Consider the following 27,196-nt stretch of genomic DNA (forward strand, 5'->3'; position numbering starts at 1 on the left):
TCTTGTGTATCGGTGCTCTGGTCTCCGATCATGCGCAGTGTCTTACATCTGAGACTTAGGAACATTCAATCGTCTCATCCTTTTTCAGGAAAACTGTACGTGGTAGAAACATGGACATTACAACGAAGTGAAGAAAAGCAACTATTTCATTTCAAATGTGGATGTGGAGAAGAATGGAACGTGTTAAATGGACAGACAGAATAAGAACTGAAGCTGTGTTGGAAAGAGTGAGTGAAGAAAGAATGATGCTGAAACTCATCAGGAGAAGAAAAAGGAATTGGTTGAGTCATTGACTGAGAAGAAATTGCCTACTGTAGGTAGGCAATGAAAGGAATGGTAAACGGGAGAAAAATTCATGGCAGAAGAAGGTACCACATGACAGAATATATATATATATATATATATATATATATATATATATATATATATATATATATATATATCGTTGCCAAACTTTCAGAACGGCCCCGAGGTTCACTCAGCCTCCTATAAAATTGAGTAAAAGGCGGTCAGAGCGTGGTGCCGACCACACCACCTCATTCTAGTGCCGAGGTCATGGAAAGCATGGGGCTCTACCTCCATGCCCAGCAAGTGCATTCATGGCATGTTACGGGGGTTACCTTTACCTTATATATATATACTTGCTCACATTCTGGGAGCCTGTCCTCATGGAGAGCTACTGAGAAATAGTCGTCACCACAAGATTCGATCCCTCCTAGCATCGGCCCTACGAGCAAAAGACTACCAAGTAGAGGAGGAGATCCATGGTTTGTCCACAAATGGATCTACAAGGCGCATTGACATCATTGCTATCAAGGAAAAATATCATCTAACGTCAATCGAAGTTCTTGGATTACTGATTGAGGCTAGAGGGACCATCAAAAAAGATTCGCGCATTTTTGCAAGCAGTTTGGTCTACGACAAACTCTTGTGACTGAAGTATCTCTGTCTGCAGTGAAGGGATCTATAAAAATCCTAAGAAACCATCTCTACACGTAAATAGATCGATCTCTTTCCTATGGCGATCTGCTCACTTAAGTTGGGTCTTGCAACTAGTGCTAAATAAACGATTGTGATCACCTGATAGCAAATAGATACCGTACTAGGAAATTTTATGTTTCTTTTGGAATTAATGATCTTTTGTTTAGTCGTCTTCAATTATTTATAATTGTGTTATTTCTTTTTCTTTTCCTTCTCCATTGGTTTTTTTCTCATTATAATTGTGTACCTACCATTTACTAAAAAAAAAAAAAAACAATTTTTTGGGTAGCTTTGTCTTCTAGGCAGCCTTCACTTGGAGGCACCTGAATAAAATTCAAAATAAATAAATATACTGTCCTTGGGCAGAAAACTATTAATGATGAATGAATACAGAAAAAATAAATAAAAATTATGTTCTGCACATGTCGAACCAATAATTTATTCCACGACGAATGGTACAGGGACATCATTTTATTTTTACTTCAATTTTTATTGTACCTGAGTTTTGTTAATGTACTTCACTCCTACCCCTTCTACTAATGAAGTTCAGTCGTCCTCCACACAGATCCAAGACCGCATATACAGTCATAGTAGCCTTACAGTCATAGTAAACAGTACGTTCCAAAAATATGTTCGCGTTTTCCAGTGACGAAAGTGCTTTCAATATTGCATCATTTTCCATTTGCCTACGTCGCATCCCGGTTTCCCCCACCTGCTTCTATTCCCCTCTCTGTAAATGCTAGTGGCTGGACTGTCTTAGCTCTTTTCTGAGAACATTAATTTCTGTTAGGAATTGGACGTCTACGTAATCATACAATTGTTTAATAATACATTATGCAACGAGCCTATAATGATAGTAATTAAGAATCGAGTATGGATATTTATGAAACGAGCGCAAGCGTGTTTCATAATTTTCATATGAGCTTCTTAATTACCATTATAGGCTAGTTTCAAACGACTTTTTATGCTCGACCATATTTCTAACTTGAAATTACCGGTATTCAGATGTATACATTTTATTCGTATCTGACAACATCGGAAGTGACCTTGTTCTAGGTCGTGAATTGTGAGATGTGCGCAGACGCGAAAGTATTGATTTTTTTCCGGGGAACAATAATGTCATTGACCTTGACGTAGTTCCGTTAAACTTGATAATATTACAATATTATAACCTTGATTATTGAATTCGACATTGAAAAACGAGATGACAAATTGAATTTATTTGAATATTATTTACAGTTAACGCTAATTATTATAGTAACAGAATATAACCTTCTGCGACAGTATTGGATTTCGCTAATTCTCTTTCGATTGCATATCCGAGAATAATCAATACTTGCGGTTTTATAACGGTACAAAGCTGACTTGTCATTGGCTGAACACATGTAAGCTGAGTTATCATTGGCTGAAGACCTGTACTTTAACGAGTAGGTGTACTTTAATGACATGCATTAAAGGACAGCTACCAGGTGTATAATTAGTACATTTCTGCATGGTCGAGCATAAAATAAATAAAAGGGCCTCGTTAAGTAATTAACTGTCACGTGATTTCCTCCCTTTCTACGACGCTGCGACGTAACCACTTGGACGGACAGTAGATAGTATGTCTGAATAATTTTATCTTTTCGGATCGGGCAGAAGTGAAGATTGAATTTACAGTACGTAAGGTCTCTTTTATAGAGTATGCAGAGAATTATTTCAACATGAGTTACTGATACGAAGTACGGACCTGGTAATTGGAATTACGTACAATAGTCTATAGTGCGATAATATGCACAATCGAAATGAACGGCCACCATTTTCAAAAATATGTTTAAATATCCATATTATGATTATTCTTCAATTTAACTTCATTCTCTATAGTGTATGCTAATGTGCAGTAGACAGTATTATATACACTGCATAATGAATACGTCCGCATGGAAAGCTCAGTTCGTGAGTAAAAACACTCATTGTTAGTACTGTACTGTATTTTGAATAAACAAAAACCTAATGAAAATGATCGAACTCAAAAATCGCGATATTTCCTAGTTTACGTAAATGCATGAACTACTTTTCTTCCCTCCTATACCTAGTAAAGTGATTTGTTTGTATATTACGCCAGTATCATCGAACTCCAGTCGTGGATAGGGGTAGCAAACGGTGTTTCCGGTTATTAATCGTTAATCCAAAGGTATAGCCAGGTTAATATTAGAAATGTTAGTAAAAATAAAATGATGTCCCTCTATATCTATCAAGAGGTTTATGCATATGAGCACAATTACGGACTTAAAGCTTTCATAAACACATTCGACTGTACGGTGAAAGATGAATTTCACCAATCTACGTAAAATAGAATTTAATGAACTTCCTGGAGGCAGACATTTCCCCCTGTCGTGGTAATTCTTTGGAAGATTTTAATAGGCAGGAGCAGAAAACGATGGAGTGATTTATAGCGAAGTCAGGGCGTAATACCACAGTCGGAATTCATTTGTCTTGGTCGATACACCCTACATCACGACTGACTTGACCACACCCGACACCTGTTCTCCGCATGTGTATAGTTTACGTGTCCTATTATGAAATTACACATCAGGCAAGGGTAAAACGCCAAAGCACCTCGCCCGCATCTCTCTAACATGAAAAATGATCTAGGAGACCCAGGTTGTCTCTACTATTAAGTTCTGCGTGGGGAGCAGACAAGTATGGATGGCTGAAACAGAGGCTACGTAGTAAAGACTGCGACTTTAGGCTAGTTTCACATCAATCAAATTAATAAGTAAAACTTCTGAGTATGCCGTTCAGAAAAATAAAAATATTAACAAACTTTATGCCACAGTAGACAAATAGCTCAAGAGAAGTATCAAAATGGGTGTAAGGACGTAAACAATTGACCACAACCTATGCCGATTTCTACTGTAGATTGTAAGTGTTGGACCTCTGTCTTGGTCTCCCCGACGCTTATAAACGTACATTCACGGAAACAAAAAGTGTCCGGCAATGTGTTTTTTTTTTTTAATTGACTGCCAAACGTACAGTTAATGGCAAAAATTCAACCTGAATATAATGTGTGTTACTCAAGATTGTTGTCTGTTACTTGAATACATTCTGGGGATATTACGTAGCCCAGGAAAGTGCAGTTTTGGGTGTCCAATATACACACCAATAATCCCTCTTGTCACAGACTTCTTGAAATCAAGTGGGAAGGTAGTACTTGTTAATACTCGTGGAAGCATATTACAATACTGAAACAGATATACAGTGTGTTTCCGGACTGGTGTTACTAAATTTCAGGGATGATGGAGAAGGGCACATGTATCAATTTGAGATAAGGAACCCTTATCCGGAAATGATTGAGTCGAAAGTTAAGCAAAAATAGTTGTGTGGAAATGGAATTGTAATTTGACACCACGTACCCGCCTTCCCTTAACCTTTGGAACAGTCGTGGAAAGATGATATGGGCCGGATGTCTCCTACGTGGATACTTGGGCCGATACAACCTGTGAGCTTGTCTACTGTTCCCATTGGGGCCACCGGCGTGGCTCAGTCGATTAAGGCGCTTGTCTGTCGGTCTGAAGTTGCGCTCGGGCGCGGGTTCGATCCTCGCTTGGGCTGATTACCTGGTTGGGTTTTTCCGAGGTTTTCCCCAACTGTAAGGTGAATTCGAGGTAATCTATGGCGAATTCTCGGCCTCTTCTCGCCAAATACCATCTCGCTATCACCAAACTCATCGACGCTAAATAACCTCGTAGTTGATACAGCGTCGTTAAATAACGGAGTAAAATAAAAAGTTCCCATTGGCTCACCCGTATTCGAAAATCATGTCTGCATATTCCGCTCTCGTGTACTCCTCCATTTCACTAGGACTGATCGACTGGACACTGCAACTTGTACACATACATTGCTGTCTACAGACGTGCATATCAGGACCGACCATATCCGTTACACATTACGCTATCTGCATTGCTTTAGTGTAGTTTCCTGTCCCCATCCCTCAGACAGCGCATTGAATGGAATACTGTAGGTAGACAACGTAAACAAAGTCAGATGAATACAGTATGTGTAAGATGTACAGATAAATACACATAAATAAGGTGTACAGAGGAATAAAATTATTTCATTTCCACACAATTATTTTTGCTTGTAACTTTCGACTGGGTCATTTCCGGACCAGGGTTTCTTATCTCAAATTGATACATGTGCCCTACGCCATCATCCCTGAAAGTTTGTAACACCACTTCGGCAACATCCTGTAGAAAAATGAGCGTAAGTCTCAAGTCCGCCCCTCGGAAAGCCAAGCTAATAGGGTAGACAAAGACATCACTTTATGATATTCTAATGGGGTTCCTTACGAACTTTTCTCCTCAAGGTTCAATTTGCGAATCCACGAAATTATTAAAAAATATTCTAGCTTGTTGTTAACGTTGAAAGTTTTTCATAAGTGTTAAGCTGCATGCCAGGTACTCAGAAGATATGTTGGTTTAACATCTGTTAGGTTTAAAAGATTGATCAGCTTTGTTAGTTTAGAATGTGTGGCGTTCTCCGAGGTGACAATTTTGCGTTTTGTTTACCATAAAACTGAACTGAAAATAACTTATAAAGAAAATAGCCCAGCTAGATAACCGCCCAGTCGATGCAGCGCCGTTAAATATATTAAAAAATTATCTCAAGCTCGTCCACTTCATTTCATTTCACCCTGTAAGAGACTGCATGCAGTTTGCGTTCAGAAGTTTCAAGCAAGGTAGGTTATGAGATGGACGCAGAACTCCGCTTGTTAGACAAGTTTACAGACTTGCGGTGCAGACACTCCGTCTCGTGCTCTTGGGTCACAGTGCGCGTGGCTCTTGGAAGCAATAACTGTCCCAGTATACGTAATTAAGAGAGACATGACAGCTAATTTCTTATAAAATAAGCTCTATAAAACTCACTTATGATAACTTTCTGTTGGTTCTGCATAATTCAGGCTGAGGTACAATTACGATGATGATATCTGGGTTGTTTAAGAATGAGCGATTACCTGTCGCAGAAGGCTATCTCAGATCGCGAACCAGCTTCGACAAAGGCCATAATAAGATAGTTATATATACGCAATTAAAATACACGACTATAAATAACAGATGACAATATAACACACTGTTGCTTTTCGGTCCTTCAGAAGGTGTCATTAGTTGTGAAATAAATCTTAAAAGTAACAAAAACCTCAAGAGCGACCTCGTTAAATCATTGTAACGAATCATTCGTTATCTGCCATCGCAGTTCCATGCCTCCAAATATGCAGGTAGCTTTGTGTTGTACGAGGGTCACCTTTCCCGACGACGTAACAGGTCCATTCATTGATTGCTCGAACACGACCCTGGCGGGGTACTCTATGCATGTCTGCGCGAGCCTTATTTGGCATGAAACGGCAGTGCCCTTGATCTCGATTCGCTTGCTGCATTAATGCATGCACCAAACATCTGCTAACGATGATTTAACAAAAAAGCCTGATACAAGGAAGGGCAGGACTTCATTCAGGAACCTTCATTAACAATGTTTCATGTTCTCAAACGCGGCAGGGTTGATTTATTTCACTATATCAAATTCTTTTTGTGATTATCGCATGGGACTCGCATTCGAGAGGTCCGTGGTTCGATTCCCGGACCGACCAACCTGACTGTGGTTTTTCCGTGGTTTCCCACAGTTACTTAGGCAAATAGCGCGATGGAATTTTCATTGCCATGGTCTATTTCAGTGTTCCGCAACCGGTGTGCCTTCACAAGATGAAAGGTGTGACGCGAAAATTAATTCAAATTAAAATGGTGTGTTGACAAAACATACCCAATCCCCGTGTGTGTTGTCTGTGGTGAAAATCTCAGTAATGCTATGGTTCTCAGTAAATTGAAACGACATTTCGTAACAAAACATCCTTTTGTGCGAGATCCTGCGTATTTGCTTGGTTTCCGCACAAAACCAATCAGCGGAAAGTCTAAAATTCCACATTCAGTATTCCCAACCTAACACACATAACAATTTCCCTCTTCTTACCGCTTAAGTGACATATTGATTTTACTGCTTTAGGCTTTTAACATATTATTTTTAGAGACGTTCAATATAGTAATAATTATAAATTGAAAACTTACCACTGCAATTTCACCTAAATTGCACTGTTAATTATTGTTTTTAAATATTTGCAAAAATTAAGTAAACTCTACAACTCCAGTATAGTTACTGCATTCGTGATGCAAGTAACATTAAGGAAGCCGTGAAAAAATCAACAAGATTCCAGACTCATCATAGACTGGGGGGGGGGGAAGACAGACGTATATCACGGCCTGCTGGAGTATAGTAAACACAGAAAACATTTTAAAGCAACAATGTTGAAGATTGATATTATTGTTTTGCAAATTTGCCGTGATTGAACAGCAACCAAGATGGAGATTTCATTGCAACTAATTAGAAATTCCTCTTTCAGGTATGTAATAAACGATCTTCGCACAAAATAATGTACGATACACGAGCGGTATGTTTTCTTTCAATTCTCGGAAATTAAAAAAGCTCAACTACGTTTCGCTTTTTCAAACTTTTCCTCGAACATGAAAACTTCAACATACCGCTCTTGTAACGCATATTATTATTCTGTCAAACAAAGATGTATATTATTATCGTCGGTTGTTGAAACAAAATAATAATAAAAAAAACAAGTGACGACGTCGGTACAGGTTTCACAAAAAGTACAGGAGGATAGCCGAACTTATCGTAAAGGCCAAAAAAACACACATAATAACTGAAACGTTGTTAATGCCTAAAAATCGGTCGTTTGAGATGTTCTCAACTGTATGGCCCCTTGCTGACAATAAAGTGTTGATGGACTTAATTAAAAAACAATTCGTGATCTTGCAGCAGAAGTTCAAGAATTATTTCGAAGAGAGTGTTCAAGATTTTTACTGGGTTCGTGATTCATTCATTCTGAATTCAAAACCTCTTCCGAATAATATACTCGTACAAGAGGAACTAGCAGACTTAAAAGGAGACAGAATATTGAAATTAAAACTTCTCGAAGTGCCTTTGGAAAAATTTTGGTTGTCAATATAGAGTGAATACCCGGCTATCTCCGAGATGACAGTTAATATGTTATTGCCATTTTCAACTACATATGTGTATGAACTGGGCTTCTCGACGTTAACTGAAATTAAAATATCGAAGAGGGAGAGAGTCATCCATCGATGAAGAAATGAGACTTGCACTGTCAACGATTCCGCCGCAGATTAGCCACTTGTATGCAGCTAAGCAGGCCTAAGTACCACATTGAAGGTGTGAGTAAAGTTATTTACTTTAATGTTAGTAATAAAAATGCGTATTTTCTACAGTGAATTAAAGTTAATACATTTTTAATAAATGCAAGAGTCGATTTCTGTTTTATAATAACAACAATAACAATAACAATAATAATAATACTAATAATAATAATAATAATAACAATGATAATATTAATAATAAATTTAATTACATTACGTAATTATATTAAGATAGTCACATCATATGTTTTTGAGGAGATTAATATTTTGGTGTGCCGTGTTGAGTCTCTAAATCTTTTCGCTGTAAGAAAAATCCTAATATAAACAATAGCACGTGAATGAAGTGAGGCTTCATTGGTCGCTGTTTGGCGCCATAGATTCTCAGTACGTGTTCCCGCCTACTGTTGTACATTCTGTTTCATGTTAAACATTTCCCGTTATTCGTTAAGTAGGCCTAACCTCACTACTATGCATTCGTTTGCTTAGGAAACATTTACTTTATAATTACTGTAATTAAAACTCACATAACTTATTATATACATTTAAGACTATTTGTTTTTCTCCGCTTTTGAGAGGGTTTCTATTCTTATGTTTATTAAGTACAAACACCAAAGATGCAGAAGCCATACGTGCTTACGTGAACAACTACGAGCTCAAGTGACGCCAGCCTGTTACAAAAACAGACTACTTCGGTATTACTGTTTATATTCATCGGCGTTCATAGTACATAACAAAATATAAAAGTAGCTTTTCTTTTACATATCGTTTTACATATGAGTGAAGTTATATGTTTCATTGTATTTAACAACTAGAATTCAATTTTTTATTTTCAAATAATGCAAGATGACAGTTTCCAAATACGGACTATATTTTCCTGCGTCGTGTAAGTGTTTCGACTGTGAGTCAATCACGGGTATAACAGCCAGTTGCTTGTGTTTAATAAGGATTTTTCTTACAGCGAAAACAGTATAGGCCCATCTAGGATGTGCCGTAAGTATAAAAAGGTTGAGGAACACTGGTCTATTTTCCTTTCCCCTCCCGTGTAGAAAAAGAATTTAGATTTTCATATATCATTCATCTTTCCCATCTCATTCAATACCCATATTCATGTCAAGACACATATCTTCATCCGCTTATGGGAGGGGGCGTCCTCTCTAAAACCGTTCCCGAGTTCCCAGCCTTCCGCAATATCTCTGCCAGGATTAATTCCTTAAGAGCACTTCCAAGGGCGCTTCGATACCTTGGAATGGATCCTGTGCTGCTTAGTCACCTTGGCGGTGTGAACTTAGCGCGGGGGAGAGTAGGAGGCCCCCACTGAGTGTGCGGATGAAGGGTCACATGCGGCCGGTGGGCTGGTACAAACTCATCCTCATTCATCCCATACACTTCGGAGTGCACAATAGGTCTCAGTTTGGCCGACGTGCAAAGAGTCGTCCTAATCACAATTAATTCTCACCATTTTACTAGCTATCTAAAATTAATTACAATTGATTGAATTAAATTAGCTCATAAATTAAGTTACTACTTTATCTTATAGGTTTATCTAAATTTAAATAAACATGTACTAGTCGTTAAAACTTAACTGAAGAATATTGCTGGAGAATCTTTTAAGTGTAGTGTAAATATTCGTAATTTAAATATGGATTATATTGATTAAGGCTGGTTGAGTGGAAGAGACGGCCTTATGGCCTTAACTCTGCCAGCGAAAATAAAACATTATGTTTTATTCTATAACCCGCCTGTAGCCACCGGACCTAAACTAACATATTAAAGCAGTGGCTCGTATAACCCTCAAGAACATGGAGCAAAGCTGCTTCTGTGAGTTTAAAATTGTTATGCCGGTGATCAAATAATTATTTGCTTTCAACAAAAGCTCTCTTACCGAGGCGACAAAATACAGGGTGAACCGTAAGTAGTGTCATTATTTTCAGGGGGTTATTCTTTGACATATTAAAAAAAAAGTTGAATAAAATGTTGCTCGATTTAATTCCTTTTCAAGATGAAAATTGTTTTAAATGAAAAATTTCATAACGTGTTCTGGGAATACCATTCATTTCATTTTCAATATGTTCAGCCACTTTAAGAGAGCAGTGTATTATGATAATAGATGATTGAAAGAATTTTAGTTCTGTCCTTTAAATGTGCAGAAATATGATCCGAAAAAATATAACTTCTTGTCCTGCAAAGGAATTTAACGATGTTATATTTATGTAAAGATTATTAATTTTTTTGTCCTACAGAATTATCTGTTATAGTTATTATTTGTTGATGACGGAGAAAAATACGGTCTGGTACCGAGGATCGAACCCGGGAACCTCCAGTACTATGACTGGGTGCTCTACCACTGAGCTACGCCGAAGTTCAATCCACAGCACTGGATCGAATCTTTCTCCTTTGATTTTTTCCCTCTGTGACCTTACTCCGTGTTCGACAATTATATTATGTCACTATACAAGGAGCGCACTCATATGAGAGACATGTGCGGCCGAAACTTCGCAGTTTATTTGCACTGTTAGACGAAAAAATCTTTGTAAATATTAACTTTTCGGTCCTACAGAATTATTTGTTATGGTTGTTATTTGTTGATGACTGAGAAAAATTCACTCTGGCTCCGAAGATCGAACCTGGGACTCCCCCAGTACGAACTGGGTGCTCAGATCAAGTTTTTTTCACATTTAAAGGATAAAACTGAAATTCTTTAAATCATTTATTAACATAATACACTGTTCCCTTAAATTAACTGAGCATATTGGGAATTAAATCAATGCCATTTCCAAAACACGCTATGAAATGTTTCATATAGAACTATTTTCATCTCGAAAATGAACCAAAAACGAGCAAAATTGTATTAAACTTTTTTGTTTGAAATATCTCGAGAGGTAACCCTGTAAAATTAATGAGATTACTTACAGTTCACCCTATATATGAGAATCATTCTGCAACTTTGTTCATAAGAAAACAAAGAACGAAAGCAAGGTGTGTAGCAAACATAATGTTGTTAAATTGAAGACAAAGACTGCATCATATCTTACTCACATTGCACAATTTTAATTGTCATTTTATAAAGAGAATGAATCACAGAATTTCAAACGCCGGATGTTGATGTGTCTAGACTAATAATTAGCACACAATGCGAAGTCCGTAAGAAGACAGGAACACAAAGCAAATACAATTTTCACGTACAGGCCTATTTGAAACAAGGGAGTTATCAGAAACTCAAGAATATAAATAAAAACGTTACGAAATAAAGTTCGAATAGGGGTTTTGCAACGTCAAATATGTAGAAACGTATGTTTTGAATTTATGAATCACAGGCAAGAATAGACACTTATCAGATGAATCCATTATTCTCTAATCCTGCCTATGAAAGTTCTAAACATAGGTTTAAAAAAATTACGACCCTGAGAGATAACAGTTACAATAAATTAAATTCAAATTTTTATTTTTAGTAGGTTATTTTACGACGCTTTATCAACAGCTCAGGTTATTTAGCATCTGAATGAGATGAAGGTGATAATGCCGGTGAAATGAGTCCGGGGTCCAGCACCGAAAGTTACCCAGCATTTGCTCATATTGGGTTGAGGGAAAACCCCGGAAAAAACCTCAACCAGGTAACTTGCCCCGAACGGGAATCGAACCCGGGCCACCTGGTTTCGCGGCCAGACGCGCTAGCCGCAAATTTTTATTGTTCTTGTCAATTTGTAAATATGAATTTCATACAACAGAGGTCAATCAAATTTAACCAATAATTATAGGAAATAAAACAGCAGCAGAAATGTATTTTTTTACGTTCTGTTAGATACTGTACAGGGAAGACAGAATTGAAAGTATAGTAACACTAATAAGCCATCACTCGTGAGGCATCTAAGCCAAGAGATAAAGGGGTAGGGTGGCCCCAAGCGCGGCCTGCACTGTAAAGATGGGCAAAAATAACAGGTCTATTTGATAACCGGTTATTTTCATACGGTTAACCGATTAATTACTAGTTATTTTTGCTTGACGGTTTAACCTGGTAACCGGTTATTTTCCACAATAACCGAAAGACCGGTTTTTTAAAAGATATACTGAATAAAATCTTTCTTTTTATTATTTTGTATTGTAATCAACTCTATATGCAAACTGTCTCGTGGTATGGGTTCCTACTTTACTCACTTCATCTGTCCATAGATGACAAAATGAAATTAGATTTTGATTCAATGTCAATAATAAATTCCCATCTTAATCCCTGGTTTTTCTGGTTCGTTTATAACGTATATCTGGGGGTATTGGAGCATTTCAAACGATGAGAAACTTTCACTTCAGTATTTATTGGTTATAGGAGAATAGAGTGCCCGTCGAAATGTACCAAAATTGTAAAAGTCATGCAATTTGTGTTACTGTTTGTTTATCTCACCTATAAATCTAACGTGAGTGAAGTAATTAACTGAATGCAATTTCATATCCTCTTATTACTTTTTATTTTGTTTAGGGACGTCATTGACTAGCTTCACCATCTAATGACGTTCTTTTAACTGTCTTCTGGTTGGTTTACAGTTGATTGAAAATTGTTCTTTGATATATATTGCAAATAAGCTCTCATTTTGTTTTTCTGACTAATTTGCTGACTTTAAAATGTTAAAAAAAAATTAACGGGAAAATAACCGGTTATTCTTTATCGGTTAACTTCCTTCAGGTTAAATTAATTTTAAAATAACCGGTTAGCTGATAACCGGTTATTTTCCAATATCATTCCATCGCTACTGCACTCCTTACCTTCGTTCCTACTCTGCTGTACTCAGTCGGTGACGAGCGAAAGTGTCCTGCGTTGCAAGATTTATTTTAACGACTTTCGTAATGATTCAATTTAAATTCATGGCTAAACGGTTTCGATTTGCAAAAAAAAAAAAAAAAAAAAAAAAAATCAAGGCCATAACTATTCACAATATTTTTACCTATCTGCTTGCATAACAATCAGTCCTTTCTCTCGGGCCCTTACCGCGATAGAGCGCTGCAAACATTGGGCAAATACTATTTTTTTTCCTGCTTAACGGTGCTTCATCGAAGTGCTTCGAAAAGTTTGGTTACATTTAACATACAGAATCATCGGTCCCCTTCCACCCTATATGTATAGTATGTATGTATATAGAAATATGTATGCAAGGATGAATGCATATTGTGTATGTGTATGAATAGGACTGCACATACGACTACACGCATTACACTTCGTTTTCATTTCATTTATTTATTCTATGGGTCATTCCATACAAAATTTTAAATTTTATAACGTCAAATTCTGGATTTTTTCAATATTCTAGTAAATGAATGTCATAATAATAAATAGTTAAATGGCCTAACATGAACTTCATATCACCATTGGTTGAAAAGTAATGAAGGGTGAAATATTCGGGGAGTTGATATGTAGACTGTGGTTAAAAATATTATTAAAATGAAATGCTTCATTGTATCAACGTAAAAATTGTGCCAATACAATGAAGACCCTATATATTTAAACTTACTTTCGAGTTATTATGGATTTTTACTTATGAATTGAATTATTCGATTTTATTAATTGCGTTTTTTTAAATATATTTTTAAATTTCTTTAAACATAACTTTCAGAGCTGCACTGAATTATATTATCTTAATAACCTATTTTGTAAGCTATCTAACGATATCTTTAAAAAATTGTAATTATTCTTATAGTCAGAAAACAAATTGAAAATAGGCCTATGTGCTGAAATAAAAATATTTTAACTGTCCATTACATTTAAACGGTAGCTGTCGCAAATATAATTTTGTACATGATTAATATATACGACATAAAGAGTTGAATGTACAATTTTTAACAAATTTGAAGATATTAATGTTTTGGGTCACACCGTTTTGCATGGAATTACCCCCATAGATCTTACACTAGCATTGAAGCTTTAAAATGTGGAACAAGTCAAGATTTTACAAGATTACAATTTTTGGCGGATGAAATGAGGCAGAGGATTCGCCATAGATTACCTGGTATTTGCTTTATGGTTGGAGAAAACTTCTAAATGATTCTTTATTACGAAATGCTACTCCAACACCTACAATACACCATTCTGTTCTTCATAATATGACGTTTTTCAACAAATTAAAAATGTTTCTCTTACCTCTTTATCAGACGACCCTGTAGTTCCAGTGCTGGAGGTAAGTCCTCGCCTTTCTGTCACTCCGATTCGACGAGTCCTGGAAGAACGAGAAGGACTCCCGCTATCCTTGACATCCTTGCCGCTTGGAGACCTCGATGATCCCGACGACTGACGTCTGGGCGAAAGTCCCGTAGAGTCCTTGCGAGGAATCGCTGAGCCCAAATCTTTGGAACTTGAAGATCGTGACGACAGATTTGCATCTCGCAGTAAGTCCTTTCCGCTTTGAGATCTCGACAAAGATAGCCCTGTGGAGTCTTTCAGTCTAAGTGACGAATCGGATGCGTCTCTAAGAAGATCTTTGCCACTTTGAGAGCGTGCCAAAGACAAGCTACTGTCCTTTCTAGGAGAGAGTAGTGAAGTATCCTTAATTAAGTCTTTGCCACTCAGAGAGCGAGTTAGTGATTGTAGAACGTCCTTTCCGGCAGCACGAGGAGATGTTGATCCTGTATCTCTGCCATTTCTAAGTGGAGTTCCCGTAACATCCTTACTTTGAGCATTAGTTTCTGCAAGCAAATGAAATAAAACTTCGATAAGTAAAGTAATTTGTGCCACATTATAACAATGACAAGGAAATTAAGAAAATGTTGAGTGATGTACAGAGTTTTCAAGAAGGGAAATTCAGAACATAAAGACTCCAAACTGCAATAATCTGTGATGTGACAGCCAAGTCACGGTCATCTAATTGATCTAAGTTCGGTGGTGCCTATTATTTAAAGTGATTTTACTTTGCAGAGGCGGCAATTTTCTTTATTAGTATGTTATGCATCAATCACTGAAAAAAGCACTTTTTTTTTTCAAAATCGATTTCAAATTTCAAACAGGCAGATAAATGTCTAAAACTCTTAATAAAAAATGTACAGTAGTAGCAAAAAAAAAAAAACCGGACCGACGGAACAATCAAAGTCCCCGAAATGAGCCACTGCGCATGCCACGCCCGCATTCACAAGATAGCGAGTAATCTATTGAAATTGTTGTAGTTTCGACTGCTGATGTAGCCCATTTCGAAAACCATAGAATAGGCGTCGTCTACCGATCGCACAGTCGTGCTGGCTGAAGCTGCACAGTGCATAAGTCTACACGTGAATCAGTTGCTGTGCAGGAGAGGGGAGGGGATGATAGTTGAAACCGGCTCAGTGGCGGTATACTCTTATAGCCTATTAGTTATGCACATTCCATGTGTTTCTATTTGAAATATACGTAATAAAATTTATCCTATAAATAAACGAATTTGAAACATGCAATCATTAATTTCTTCTGGCAAATTAGTAAGCACATAAAGTATGTTGAAATCAGCCAATAATATACTGAATTTAACGACCCATTTTGTTCCTAAAGCTGAAAACAGTTTCTTCAATTTTATGTCTAACATAAATTATTCCTTTTTCAACAACCGTAAACTAAATTATGACATGAAAATAATGGCCACAAATATGTACAACTAATAAATATTAATAAACTATATTAAATACTTATTCTCCATCAAAGTACAGCCTATATAAGACAATTGTTTCCCTGTATAGTATATCTGACGTACATTTTTTCTTTCTAGAAACATAGTAAATGCCAAATCAGCTTATTAAACTTACTTTAAGATAACGAATTGCAAAAAATAGTTACTTCTGTACCGATAGAGTTAGAAAAAGAATGTGTAATGTTTAGTTTATTACTATTATTATTATTATTATTATTACTATTATTATTATTCACACATTAGTTATTAGTAATATTTGGATGAGAGTGGTTCGTTCTTCTCCCTTATATTTTTCATAATCATTTGAGTGATAGGTCGAATAATATCGTTGTAGGTTGAAATTCCTTCCCTTATTCAGAACATTACCACAAACCAAACATGTCAGCACTCCCCACTTTTCAGCAAATCGAAATGACTCTTCCCATAATAACAAATTCAGTGGCTTGGATGGCCTATCAGACATATCTTCTGACATTTCTGGTCCGCCACTGTGTACTACAGAGAACGAACTGTATCCGTGCGCCTGCACAGACATCGCTACACAGCAGGCGAGGCGCTGCATGTAACTAGCGCCATGGTCAGTTGAGGACGCCTGCATTATAAAATAAACTGGTAAAATTCATATTCTGGGAATAATAAGTTAATGAAGTAGTAAAATATCGCTGCAATGGAAAAGTATTGAGAATACATTTGAATAAGGAACAACAAAAAAAAAGTTTCCTTTCCAGGCAGGATTCGAACCACGAAAGTCTTAGTTACCAGTCTGTCGTGCTCTGAAGTGAACAAGGCTCTGAAATCAGTTACAAGGATCGGTCCGGTTTTTTTTGCCACGACTGTACATTGGTACACAATTCTTTCATAAAATAATATTTATTTTACATAAATAAATTGTAGGTATGGTTTTAAGAATATTTTCTTCTTCACATTTAACGAAACTTCTAAAATAATTTTCCAATAATTTGTTTCTTAATGTGTATTTAGGACTATAAATTTCTATGCAGTGTGTGCGGGTAAGTCTGTTAGACCGACATATTTTGGGAAACGATAGTGTGTGTTAAAAGGAACAAGATTTGCTAATGAACCCAAACAGACGGTGTCCAGTACGAAGCAATATTTTGTATCCTTACTACTTGTAACTCTCTTGTCCTAAGGACTTAAGTAATCATTTTTATTAAGACCACACTCTTGGTATTTTATGTTTAATGTTGTATTACACGTTTGTGTCTCTTTATTAATTAAAACAAAACAAAAATTGTATGGTTCTATGGTTCAGGGGAGGTTCTGAAAATGGTGTCAATTCAGTTCGTTGCACACAATTTTAACGCCGCATTGCTGAGAATCCTATCTTGTTTGAAGGTCCCTGGTTTTCTTTTCGATGTGACCACAAATGGCTAAAATTCTCACTATCTAATATTTACTCTATGTTATTCATAGATAGAATTTTTCAGAAGGTCTGGAAAGCGTGGTGGTCAAGTAATAGGACCTCCTCTTCAGATCCACGATTCAGGATAACGTTGATTAAGGTACGCCTACACGTTTTACTGGCATGTGCCGTCATACTGGAGAGCGTCAAGGTAGGAGTTCATTAGGAAAATTTGTTTCCTTCGATCGTCGTAACACCCCTCCCCCAGAATTTACAACAAATTTGCTCGAATATTTTATGTACTATGGGCAGTTTATCCATACACATAAACAGCTCTTTAGAGGAGAGAACTGAGAGACTTTAAAGGATGACCCCTTTAAAGGATGCCAATGAAAATACTTCAGTACAAAAATAAATAATTCACATGGTACGGATATAATTAATGTGGAAACAACCAGAAAGCCTCAAGAAATCTTTGTACACATATGTCAATAGAAAGAAGGAAGAAGAGACGACTAAGAAGAGGTGAAAAGCTTCCGATGAAGAATAAGAAGACCGAAAGGAATGCCTATTTAGAGTTGGCATGCGGTGAATCATGAATGGACGAACTGTAACTGAGAGCAATTAAGCAACTATACGATTTTATTGTATTAATGGAAGAAGGATACATTTGAAGTGGCAGAAACTGAAGCATTCTGAGAGTATCTCTTAGCCTCTTTGATAATAACAGGATATGACGGAATCGAGTTCATATCGCTTTGACGAAGAACCGTAGTCTTGACACACATGACTAGGATGAGCAAATATAGTCATAGATATGAGTCAGGGTGGTTTTCCCAAGGTTCGACTTCAAAGGGACCACGGTTCTTAGGTTGGAGAAGCCGTACTTCATAGACTACTTGCTTCCGATAGGCTGCCCTGTTTGTGCTCTACTACGTTATGATTTCTCTGCGGTTTTCTGCCCTATTAACAAAGGCTCTTCAGTAAGACGGCATGTTCTGGAGTAAAACAAATTGTCCAATAGAGCCTTGGCGCTCAAATATGCCTTAAGATGAGGTAGTTCATGCAAAAATACGAAAACGAATTTATTTTTTATATGTATTTTCCTCTAAACTTTCTCTTTTGCAGCTCTCAGTAAAAAAAAAAACAACAAATGACTGAAAATGTTAAGCCGTAATGAAGATAACTGTCTATAACAGGCATGTCAATTGATGCCTACAGGAGCAAGCGCGCGCTTTAGAGCCCAGGAGAGCCTGAGCGCTTTACAGGGGAAAGGAAAGAGACAACGAAAGAGGTGGTATATGCCGCTTGGTCGAGCTATATTCAGGGATGGCCAACACTGATTCAATAGATAAAGGGAAGAGAACTTATTAAAACTGTATCCATGTTAATTTTTAGATTTGCCTGGGAAGTATAAGTGCATTATAAGAATGTAAGTTTTAATTTTAATGCTCATTTTTCACAAGTTTGATTTTTTTTATTCAAAAGAAATATTTTCTCAATTTTTCGTATACAAAAGTGAAATTTTCAGGTATATTTATTTAGTAGCCTTACAGAATGTTTTCGTAAATCTAATATACCGTATATACGTATTACTGAAGATAGTGTATTGAAAATTTTGAAAATATTCGCATGGAAATTGTTTGTAAGGAAATGAATTAACAAAGCAACTACTGTTACATCATAAGCAAAAGATACGTGCCCATGTGTTGTAAAAATGCCAACTCTATAGCTTCAGCAGATTTCGAGAAAATAATTTAATATTCTGATGATAGGAAGTTGCTCACAAATATCACCTGAAAAGCATAATGCGATAGGAGTTTTGTTATGTAATATTAGTTACACTTAAAACAGATACAATACCTAGGTAACTTTGCTTTGTACTGTAATATTGTTTTGATTAGTTATTGATCACTTTTGTAAGGCTAAAGATAACATCAATATAAATTCCAACTTATCATGTCATACTCAATCTCTTTCTTTCAAATATCACTTTCTTTATGAATGATGTGTTTCATCCACTTAATACAGTATAATATTATACTACTATGGAATTTAAGTGAATAATACTTCTTAACTCTCTATTATGTTATTAAGATTTAAAACACAAGTGCAATATTAAGAAATCAGTGTTAGTACTTTTGTTTTATAGACAATATAGATAATATTAAACAGAAAGAAGCCATATAAAAATAAGGACATAAAATTTCACGTTCCGTTTGAAGTTTGTACACCACTGTTTTCTTAATCCAACAAGTTGCTTATTCATATACACAACCCTTCCTCTTTCCATACTTAGCGCTTGCTGCCCGCGCACGACGTCAAGGTCAGAAAAATGCGCTTGCTTTGACATCACTGGTCTATATCATAGAGATAAACACACCGGTAATCGACGGAAAAACTATATTCCACTTGTTCTGTTTGTCTATCCCGTGACGTCAGGGAAGAAGGTGGCCGTTATATTATTACTCACATAAAAAACATCAAACGCATAGCAATTTTAGCTTAGCAAATTCATCCTTAATAGTATGGGCCAAGATTATGCAATCAACACATTTTCATATATGAGGTCTCGCCATCCTCATTGAATAATCAAGACTACGTATATTAGTACTGTAGTCAACATGTAGATACTAGAGATGAACAACGATCGAGAAAACGAGACTAACAGCGCCCGCAAAGCCGAAAACCAGCATGACAATGTTGTATTACGTCGCGTCCTTGACGTAAAGACTGCTTTTGAGTGTTACGAGACTCTATATTGATCATCTGCCGAAGTCAGCAGTTGTTTATACCTGACTGAATTTTTATCTACTTTGGCAACTGTTATATATGTATAAACAATCAAGTAGCCTATTTGAAACATCTCTACCTTTCAATGTATAATAATCCGTTTCCCAGTCTTTATTTAATTACTAGGCCCTTATTAAAAAGCTATGAATTTTCTTTTCGTATGTTTAAGATCAAGTGTGCAATCTCAAGTAAAAAGATATTAATATCATGTTCTACGTTTCTTAGAAATGCAAATTTATTTGAGAACTGTTTTTTTTTTTTAATTTATATAACCAAATGTAATATCATATAATAGAACCAGAACATTCTGATAACTAAGATACTGTTCTGTTTTGTCTTTTTGTCTCATTTAAACATTTGTTATTTATTTCAATGATGTATGTTATTCAAAGTTACGAAATCTTTCCACGCCGACCAAATGCTATTTCGAGAATGATGAGCGAGACTCGAAGCGCACGAGAATGGCGAGACGAGACTCGAAAGGCAAATGCAACGAACACAGTAAGAGAAAGCGGTAGTTAGTTTTGTTCATCTCTAAATACGACCCTCTAAATGTCGGAAGAAGAGAATATCAAAATATAGTGATTAATAATCCTGAATTATTTTTCATTACAACAAATTCGAAGAAGAATAACTTCCATAATTTGTTTTTTTTTTTTTGGAGTAGAAATGTTACAATTGTTGGGTCACAAACAGTGAACTGTAAAACTGCGCCAACACTTCTGTTGACCTGTAAGACTAGAAAAGTTTCCAAGTCAATTCAACTGCAGTGGCCGTAGCATGAAGACCACTAGCCGTTGGGCGTGAAATAAAGGTTACATCACCCTTCTCTGCATGTGGAAATGGACCGGAAAGATGGTTTATAGCATTTTAGATATATCTTGAATGGGCTCTTCTGACTTAGGAGGATACCATTAAATATAGAATTGAAACTTCACTGCTTTTTACTTGCGAGAAGGTTGGATAGCCGTTGATTAACATTCTTCAGACTACAGGTCATACTTACTTACTTACTTACTTACAAATGGCTTTTAAGGAACCCGAAGGTTCATTGCCGCCCTCACATAAGCCCGCCATCGGTCCCTATCCTGTGCAAGATTAAGCCAGTCTCTATCATCATATCCCACCTCCCTCAAATCCATTTTAATATTATCCTCCCATCTACGTCTCGGCCTCCCTAAAGGTCTTTTTCCCTCCGGTCTCCCAACTAACACTCTATATGCATTTCTGGATTCGCCCATACGTGCTACATGCCCTGCCCATCTCAAACGTCTGGATTTCAAGTTCCTAATTATGTCAGGTGAAGAATACAATGTGTGCAGTTCTGTGTTGTGTAACTTTCTCCATTCTCCTGTAACTTCATCCCGCTTAGCCCCAAATATTTTCCTAAGCACCTTATTCTCAACCACCCTTAACCTATGTTCCTCTCTCAGAGTGAGAGTCCAAGTTTCACAGCCATATAGAAGAACCGGTAATATAACTGTTTTATAAATTCTAACTTTCAGATTTTTGGAGAGCAGACTGGATGATAAGAGCTTCTCAACCGAATAATAACACGCATTTCCCATATTTATTCTGCGTTTAATTTCCTCCCGAGTGTCATTTATATTTGTTACTGTTGCTCCAAGATATTTGAATTTTTCCACCTCTTCGAAGGATAAATCTCCAATATTTATATTTCCATTTCGTACAATATTCCCGTCACGAGACATAATCATATACTTTGTCTTTTCGGGATTTACTTCCAAACCGATCGCTTTACTTGCTTCAAGTAAAATTTCCGTGTTTTCCCTAACCGTTTGTGTATTTTCTCCTAACATATTCACGTCATCCGCATAGACAAGAAGCTGATGTAGCCCGTTCAATTCCAAACCCTGCCTGTTATCCTGAACTTTCCTAATGGCATATTCTATAGCGAAGTTAAAAAGTAAAGGTGATAGTGCATCTCCCTGCTTTAGCCCGCAGTGAATTGGAAAAGGATCAGATAGAAACTGACCTATACGGACTCTGCTGTATGTTTCACTGAGACACATTTTAATTAATCGAACTAGTTTCTTGGGAATACCAAATTCAATAAGAATATCATATAATACTTCCCTCTTAACCGAGTCATATGCCTTTTTGAAATCTATGAATAACTGATGTACTGTACCCTTATACTCCCATTTTTTCTCCATTATCTGCCGAATACAAAAAATCTGATCAATAGTCGATCTATTACGCCGAAAACCGCACTGATGATCCCCAATAATTTCATCTACGTACGGAGTTAATCTCCTCAAAAGAATATTGGACAAAATTTTGTACGACGTCAACAGAAGTGATATTCCTCGAAAGTTACCACAGTTGGTTTTGTCCCCCTTTTTAAAAATAGGTACAATTATGGACTCCTTCCATTGATCTGGTACAATTTCCTTTTCCCAAATAGCAAGTACAAGTTTATAAATTTCGCTATATAATGCACTTCCACCCTCTTGTATTAATTCTGCTGGAATCTGATCGATACCTGGAGACTTGTACTTTTTCAGATTTTCTATCGCAATTTCGACTTCTGAAAGCGTGGGTTCGGGTATAAATGGCTCAGCAGTTTGTATTTCAATTTCGTCCCGATCATTTCTATTTGGCCTATGTACATTTAGTAGTTGCGCAAAATAGTTTTTCCATCTGTTTAGGATTGATGGAGAGTCTGCAAGCAAGTCACCATTCTCATCCTTGATCACGTTTACCCTTGGCTGATATCCGTTCTTAAATTCCTTTATACCCTTATATAAATCTCGAATGTTTTTATTCTTACTATTTGTTTCTACCTCATTCAGTTTTTCCTTCAAGTAACCTCTCTTTTTATTCCTAAGTGTACGACTTGCTTCCCGTCTTTCATTGAAATAATTATCTCTCTTCTCCTCAACTGGATCCTGTAAGAATTTCAATTTTGCCTGTTTCCTTCTTTCTACTACCATGCAACAATCTTCATCAAACCACGGTTTCTTTTTCTTAGTTTCATAATAACCTATGCTCTGCTCAGCTGCAATTTTGATACTATCTCTGATATTTTCCCACACGCTATTAACATCTAATTCTTTCTCAACTTCGTCGGAACTTTCTAAAGTGGCAAACCTATTCGAAATTTCGACCTGATAATTTTGCTTAGCTTCCTCGTCCTTTAATTTCAAAATATTGAATTTAGTAATATTAACTTGTTGCTCTACTCGCTTGGCTACTGATAATCTTTCTCTTAATTCTCCAATCACCAAATAATGGTCAGAATTACAGTCTGCACCCCTGAAAGTTCGAATATCTACTATACTAGTATGTCTCCGTTTATCTATCAAGATGTGATCAATTTGGTTGTGTGTCAATCCATCTGGAGAAGTCCAAGTATATTTATGTATATCCTTATGGGGGAATGTTGTACTTTTGACAATTAAATTTTTCGATGTGGCAAAGTTGACTAATCTAACTCCATTGTCACTACTAATTGCGTGTAGGCTCTCTTTTCCAATAGTTGGTCTAAAAATCTCCTCCCGTCCTACTTTAGCGTTGAAATCCCCCAATAAAATTTTCATGTGATATCTAGGGAACTGATCAAAAGTATGTTCCAATTCTTCATAGAAGCTATCCTTTATATAGTCGTCTTTCTCTTCTGTAGGGGCGTGAGCATTTATAACCATGATGTCGCACCATCTACCCTTAAGTACTAAATATGATAACCTGTCACTGATAAATTCGACCTTTTTTACTGCTGATTTTATTCTTTTATGTACAAAGAATCCTGTTCCTAATTGGTGATTATTGTTTCCTTCCCCATAATACAACAAGTAATCTCCTATTTGTGATATGCCATTCCCATCTAACCTAACCTCTTGTACTCCCACAAAGTCTATTCTATATCTAGCTAGTTCTTTTGCTACTAATGTTACCCCTCCTGTTCTATAAAGACTAGTTACGTTCCAAGTGCCAAATCTCAAAACCTTATTCCTTTGCTGTGGTCGTGCCAGAGAATCAGTCCTATTCCGAGGCTTACTGTAGGAATTCGTAACAAGCTGTTTTTTACGGTGATGGGTTGTTAGCCCTTCGCCCAACCCAATGACTACAGGTCATTCCTTTCTTAAAGGCATCGTTAACACAGCCATAAAATTAAATTATATCTCAGTTTCTACAGGTCAATAAAGCAATTACCATACTCAGTACCTACGTTTTGCCAAAATATAAAGGAAAGGAAAGAGCATAATTACGAAGCCGAAATTTGTAATTGTTTACAATCTTTAGAAATGCGTTTGACAAGCTTTTAACGATGTGCTAGATCCATGTAATAAAATCTAAAAATAAGACAATTCGAAGATAGCGCAGAAAGTACATAATTTAAGCACCATATTAACCTTTTCATTCAATAAAGTTGTCCGTCATTTGCAATTGCCAAAAATTACACGAGTGAGAAAAAGATGCTGCCATTTCAAAATCAACTATCTTTGTTGAAATTAGCACACAAACAGTTCGAGATACATCACAACGTCCTCGTTCCACCGCCTTAAGACAGATAAATTTACTCAATTACTTTTACAATAGAAGGTAGATGTGAGAGAAGGGTTGCCTTTTGTTCATTGATATTTACAGTAAGTGGTAAGGTGTGAATGCCTCGAGTACTTCCTGGAACAAAGGACTTTATGTTCCGTCCATAACTACATCCGAGTTCGCTCAGTTGAATTAGGTGTCATTGGGATTACATATCCTCTTTGTTTGTATTTCTATTTTAAATACAGTTTGTAATTAAATTATTGTTAAGTCGATATAACTAAAAACCTGTGCATAAAGTACATGATATGAAGTCACCGGTAAGTCCAAAGGAGAGATGTAATGAAAATTTGACATTGAGACCTTCGATCTTATACCTGAATGGATGATAAAACAACGACGATGATGATGATGATGATGATGATGATTAGGGTAGGGTGGGGTTAGTTGAATCAAGGGGTAGTAGGATCAATTTAAGCATTTGGTCTACTGCGCACAAACTGTTGCACATACAGGCAGCCATTACCATTGAGAACTTGTACAGATCAGTTGGCCGTGTTGTTCAAGCGTTTTTAAGTCATTACATACATACATTTTTCAAGCTTCAGGAGAACTTCAAAGACATATAGGTAAGCGCCATTTGCTTTGTTTTTAATGCCATACAATCTTCAAACGTTACTAATAAGGCTTAGCGTTAAAATTATGTAGTTATTCCGTATAACCTATCTGTTGTCAAGTAACATACTACTCCATTCGTTCTTTTACGGTACAACTAGCGCATTCTGTTGCAAAACGTAGGAACTACGTGAGTTATACGTAAATCCAAAGGATGGGTTTAGTTGAGTCATTTTTACTGGGGCTACTTGAATCATATGAAAAATATGATAAAGAAAAATGTAAACAGACAAAAGCAAGAATTCTCATCTGACATCCTCTGAAAATATTGAGAAAACCAGAGCGAAGAGAAAGTTACAATTAGAGAAGAGCACACTTGTTAAGGAATCGAGAAACTAATCCACAAAAGGCAAGAAGATAGTTTGCAAAAAAAAAAAAAAATAAAAAATAAAAGCCAGCAGTTCAGATGAATCATCACAAGAAACGACTGAAGATGACAGTGAACTATGTGGTTTTTGCGGGGTCAATTATTTTGATAAGAATTCGTTCACAAAAGGTGACTGGATAAGATGCCAGTCATGCAAAACCTGATACTATGAAATGTGCGTAGGAGCAGCCGGACGAAAACAATTTACTTGTGGAAAATGTGTTTAGTTCGCCTATATTATAAGTAGTTTCATGTTCTGAGTTTATAATATTTTTATATTATTATGATTTTATTAGTTTATAACATTGTGGGTTTGCATTTCACTTCAGTGTTGCAACAAAACATGTAATCCAAATAGCTCCACTAGTGATCCAAATTACCCCACCTTTTGTGAAAAATCAATGTTTTGACATGTTCTATAATATCTTGTTTGTCTTGGAATATACTCGCGTATGAAAACTAAATTTGCTATTTCTTAATAGAAAACACCTCACTGCAATGTAAAATGATGTTCCAATTTTGAAAATGGGAATTCTATAGCTGTGAATTGAGACTGAAGTAAAATTTATTCAAGTAGCCCCACCCTACCCTATATGGTGAAAGATGGAACAAGTCCACATACACTATTAGGTCTATCACTAACATAGGCTCATTAATAGGAAAGACTGGAGAATGCTGGGTTTGCAGTGAAAGACCTGTCCTTGGGCAGACCACTATGAATGAATGAATGAATAGGCTCATTGTGCTAACTCCAAACTTGCACGTGAGTGACAATGTTAAAAAAAATAGTTTGGAGTACTTTACCAGAATCAAGGCTATTTGATGTGTTGTAAAATGCGATATAGAATTCTGAGCTATACTTCACTTTTAAAGGAAGACACACTTTTAAGTATTTAATATTCTTCAAAATTCACAGACTTCGGCCTGATATGAAGACATGAACCCCCGGTCTAATGAAAAGATGACAACCAGGCAGCGCATTTTTGTTTCCAAACGTACAGCGGATCGAGCAGTTTCTTCTGGTACATCTATTACGTCGCGTCGATGCATAACGTGGCTCGTTATCCATGGATGCATAAGCAGGGTAGTATTGTAAGCAGGTACGCATACACTATGAATCATTAACATAATATAGACGCTCCATCGTCAATGTTGTATATGTCAAACACCAAGTGACGACTACATTGTGATCTGATTCAAATACTAAGTTGCATTTTCATTCAAACTTTTGTGTTAATATTATTTTAATTAATCACCTATATTATATTGTATTTCATTTTTATCTGTATTTTGTATGTATATATATATATATATATATATATATATATATATATATATATATATTGTAAAATGTAAATAATGTTAACTTTTATACTTTTATATTGATTTTTGTTGTTATAATTGTGTCACTGTAACATCTTGTGACGTAGGAAGAACATTTTCTTAGCTCAAACAAATTTTTAATGACGGTTATGGTAAAGATATGGATTTCATAATCTCAGAATATATGTTTTTGTTTACCGTAACGAAGCTGATTTTCCTAATTGAATTAATTATATATATTGCATTTATAGAGTATATACTGGTAATGTGTATCATGTTTACTATTATGTTCTATAATATA

The 27,196-nt window shown here is 36.2% G+C and overlaps 1 protein-coding gene across 7 annotated transcripts in view; it reads right to left on the bottom strand.

Annotated features, from left to right (window-relative positions):
• The window catches only part of LOC138713282 (microtubule-associated protein futsch-like), a 1,205,925-nt gene that overhangs the window by 448,926 nt on the left and 729,803 nt on the right, over nucleotides 1–27,196 (bottom strand). For all 7 annotated transcript variants that reach the window (XM_069845262.1, XM_069845261.1, XM_069845263.1 and 4 more), the window contains exon 5: nucleotides 14,356–14,897. In XM_069845262.1, coding sequence (XP_069701363.1) covers nucleotides 14,356–14,897 — 542 coding nt within the window. The remainder of the gene's footprint in view (nucleotides 1–14,355; nucleotides 14,898–27,196) is intronic.

This window comes from Periplaneta americana, chromosome 14 (genome assembly GCF_040183065.1).
Source record: "Periplaneta americana isolate PAMFEO1 chromosome 14, P.americana_PAMFEO1_priV1, whole genome shotgun sequence".
NCBI lineage: Eukaryota > Metazoa > Arthropoda > Insecta > Blattodea > Blattidae > Periplaneta > Periplaneta americana.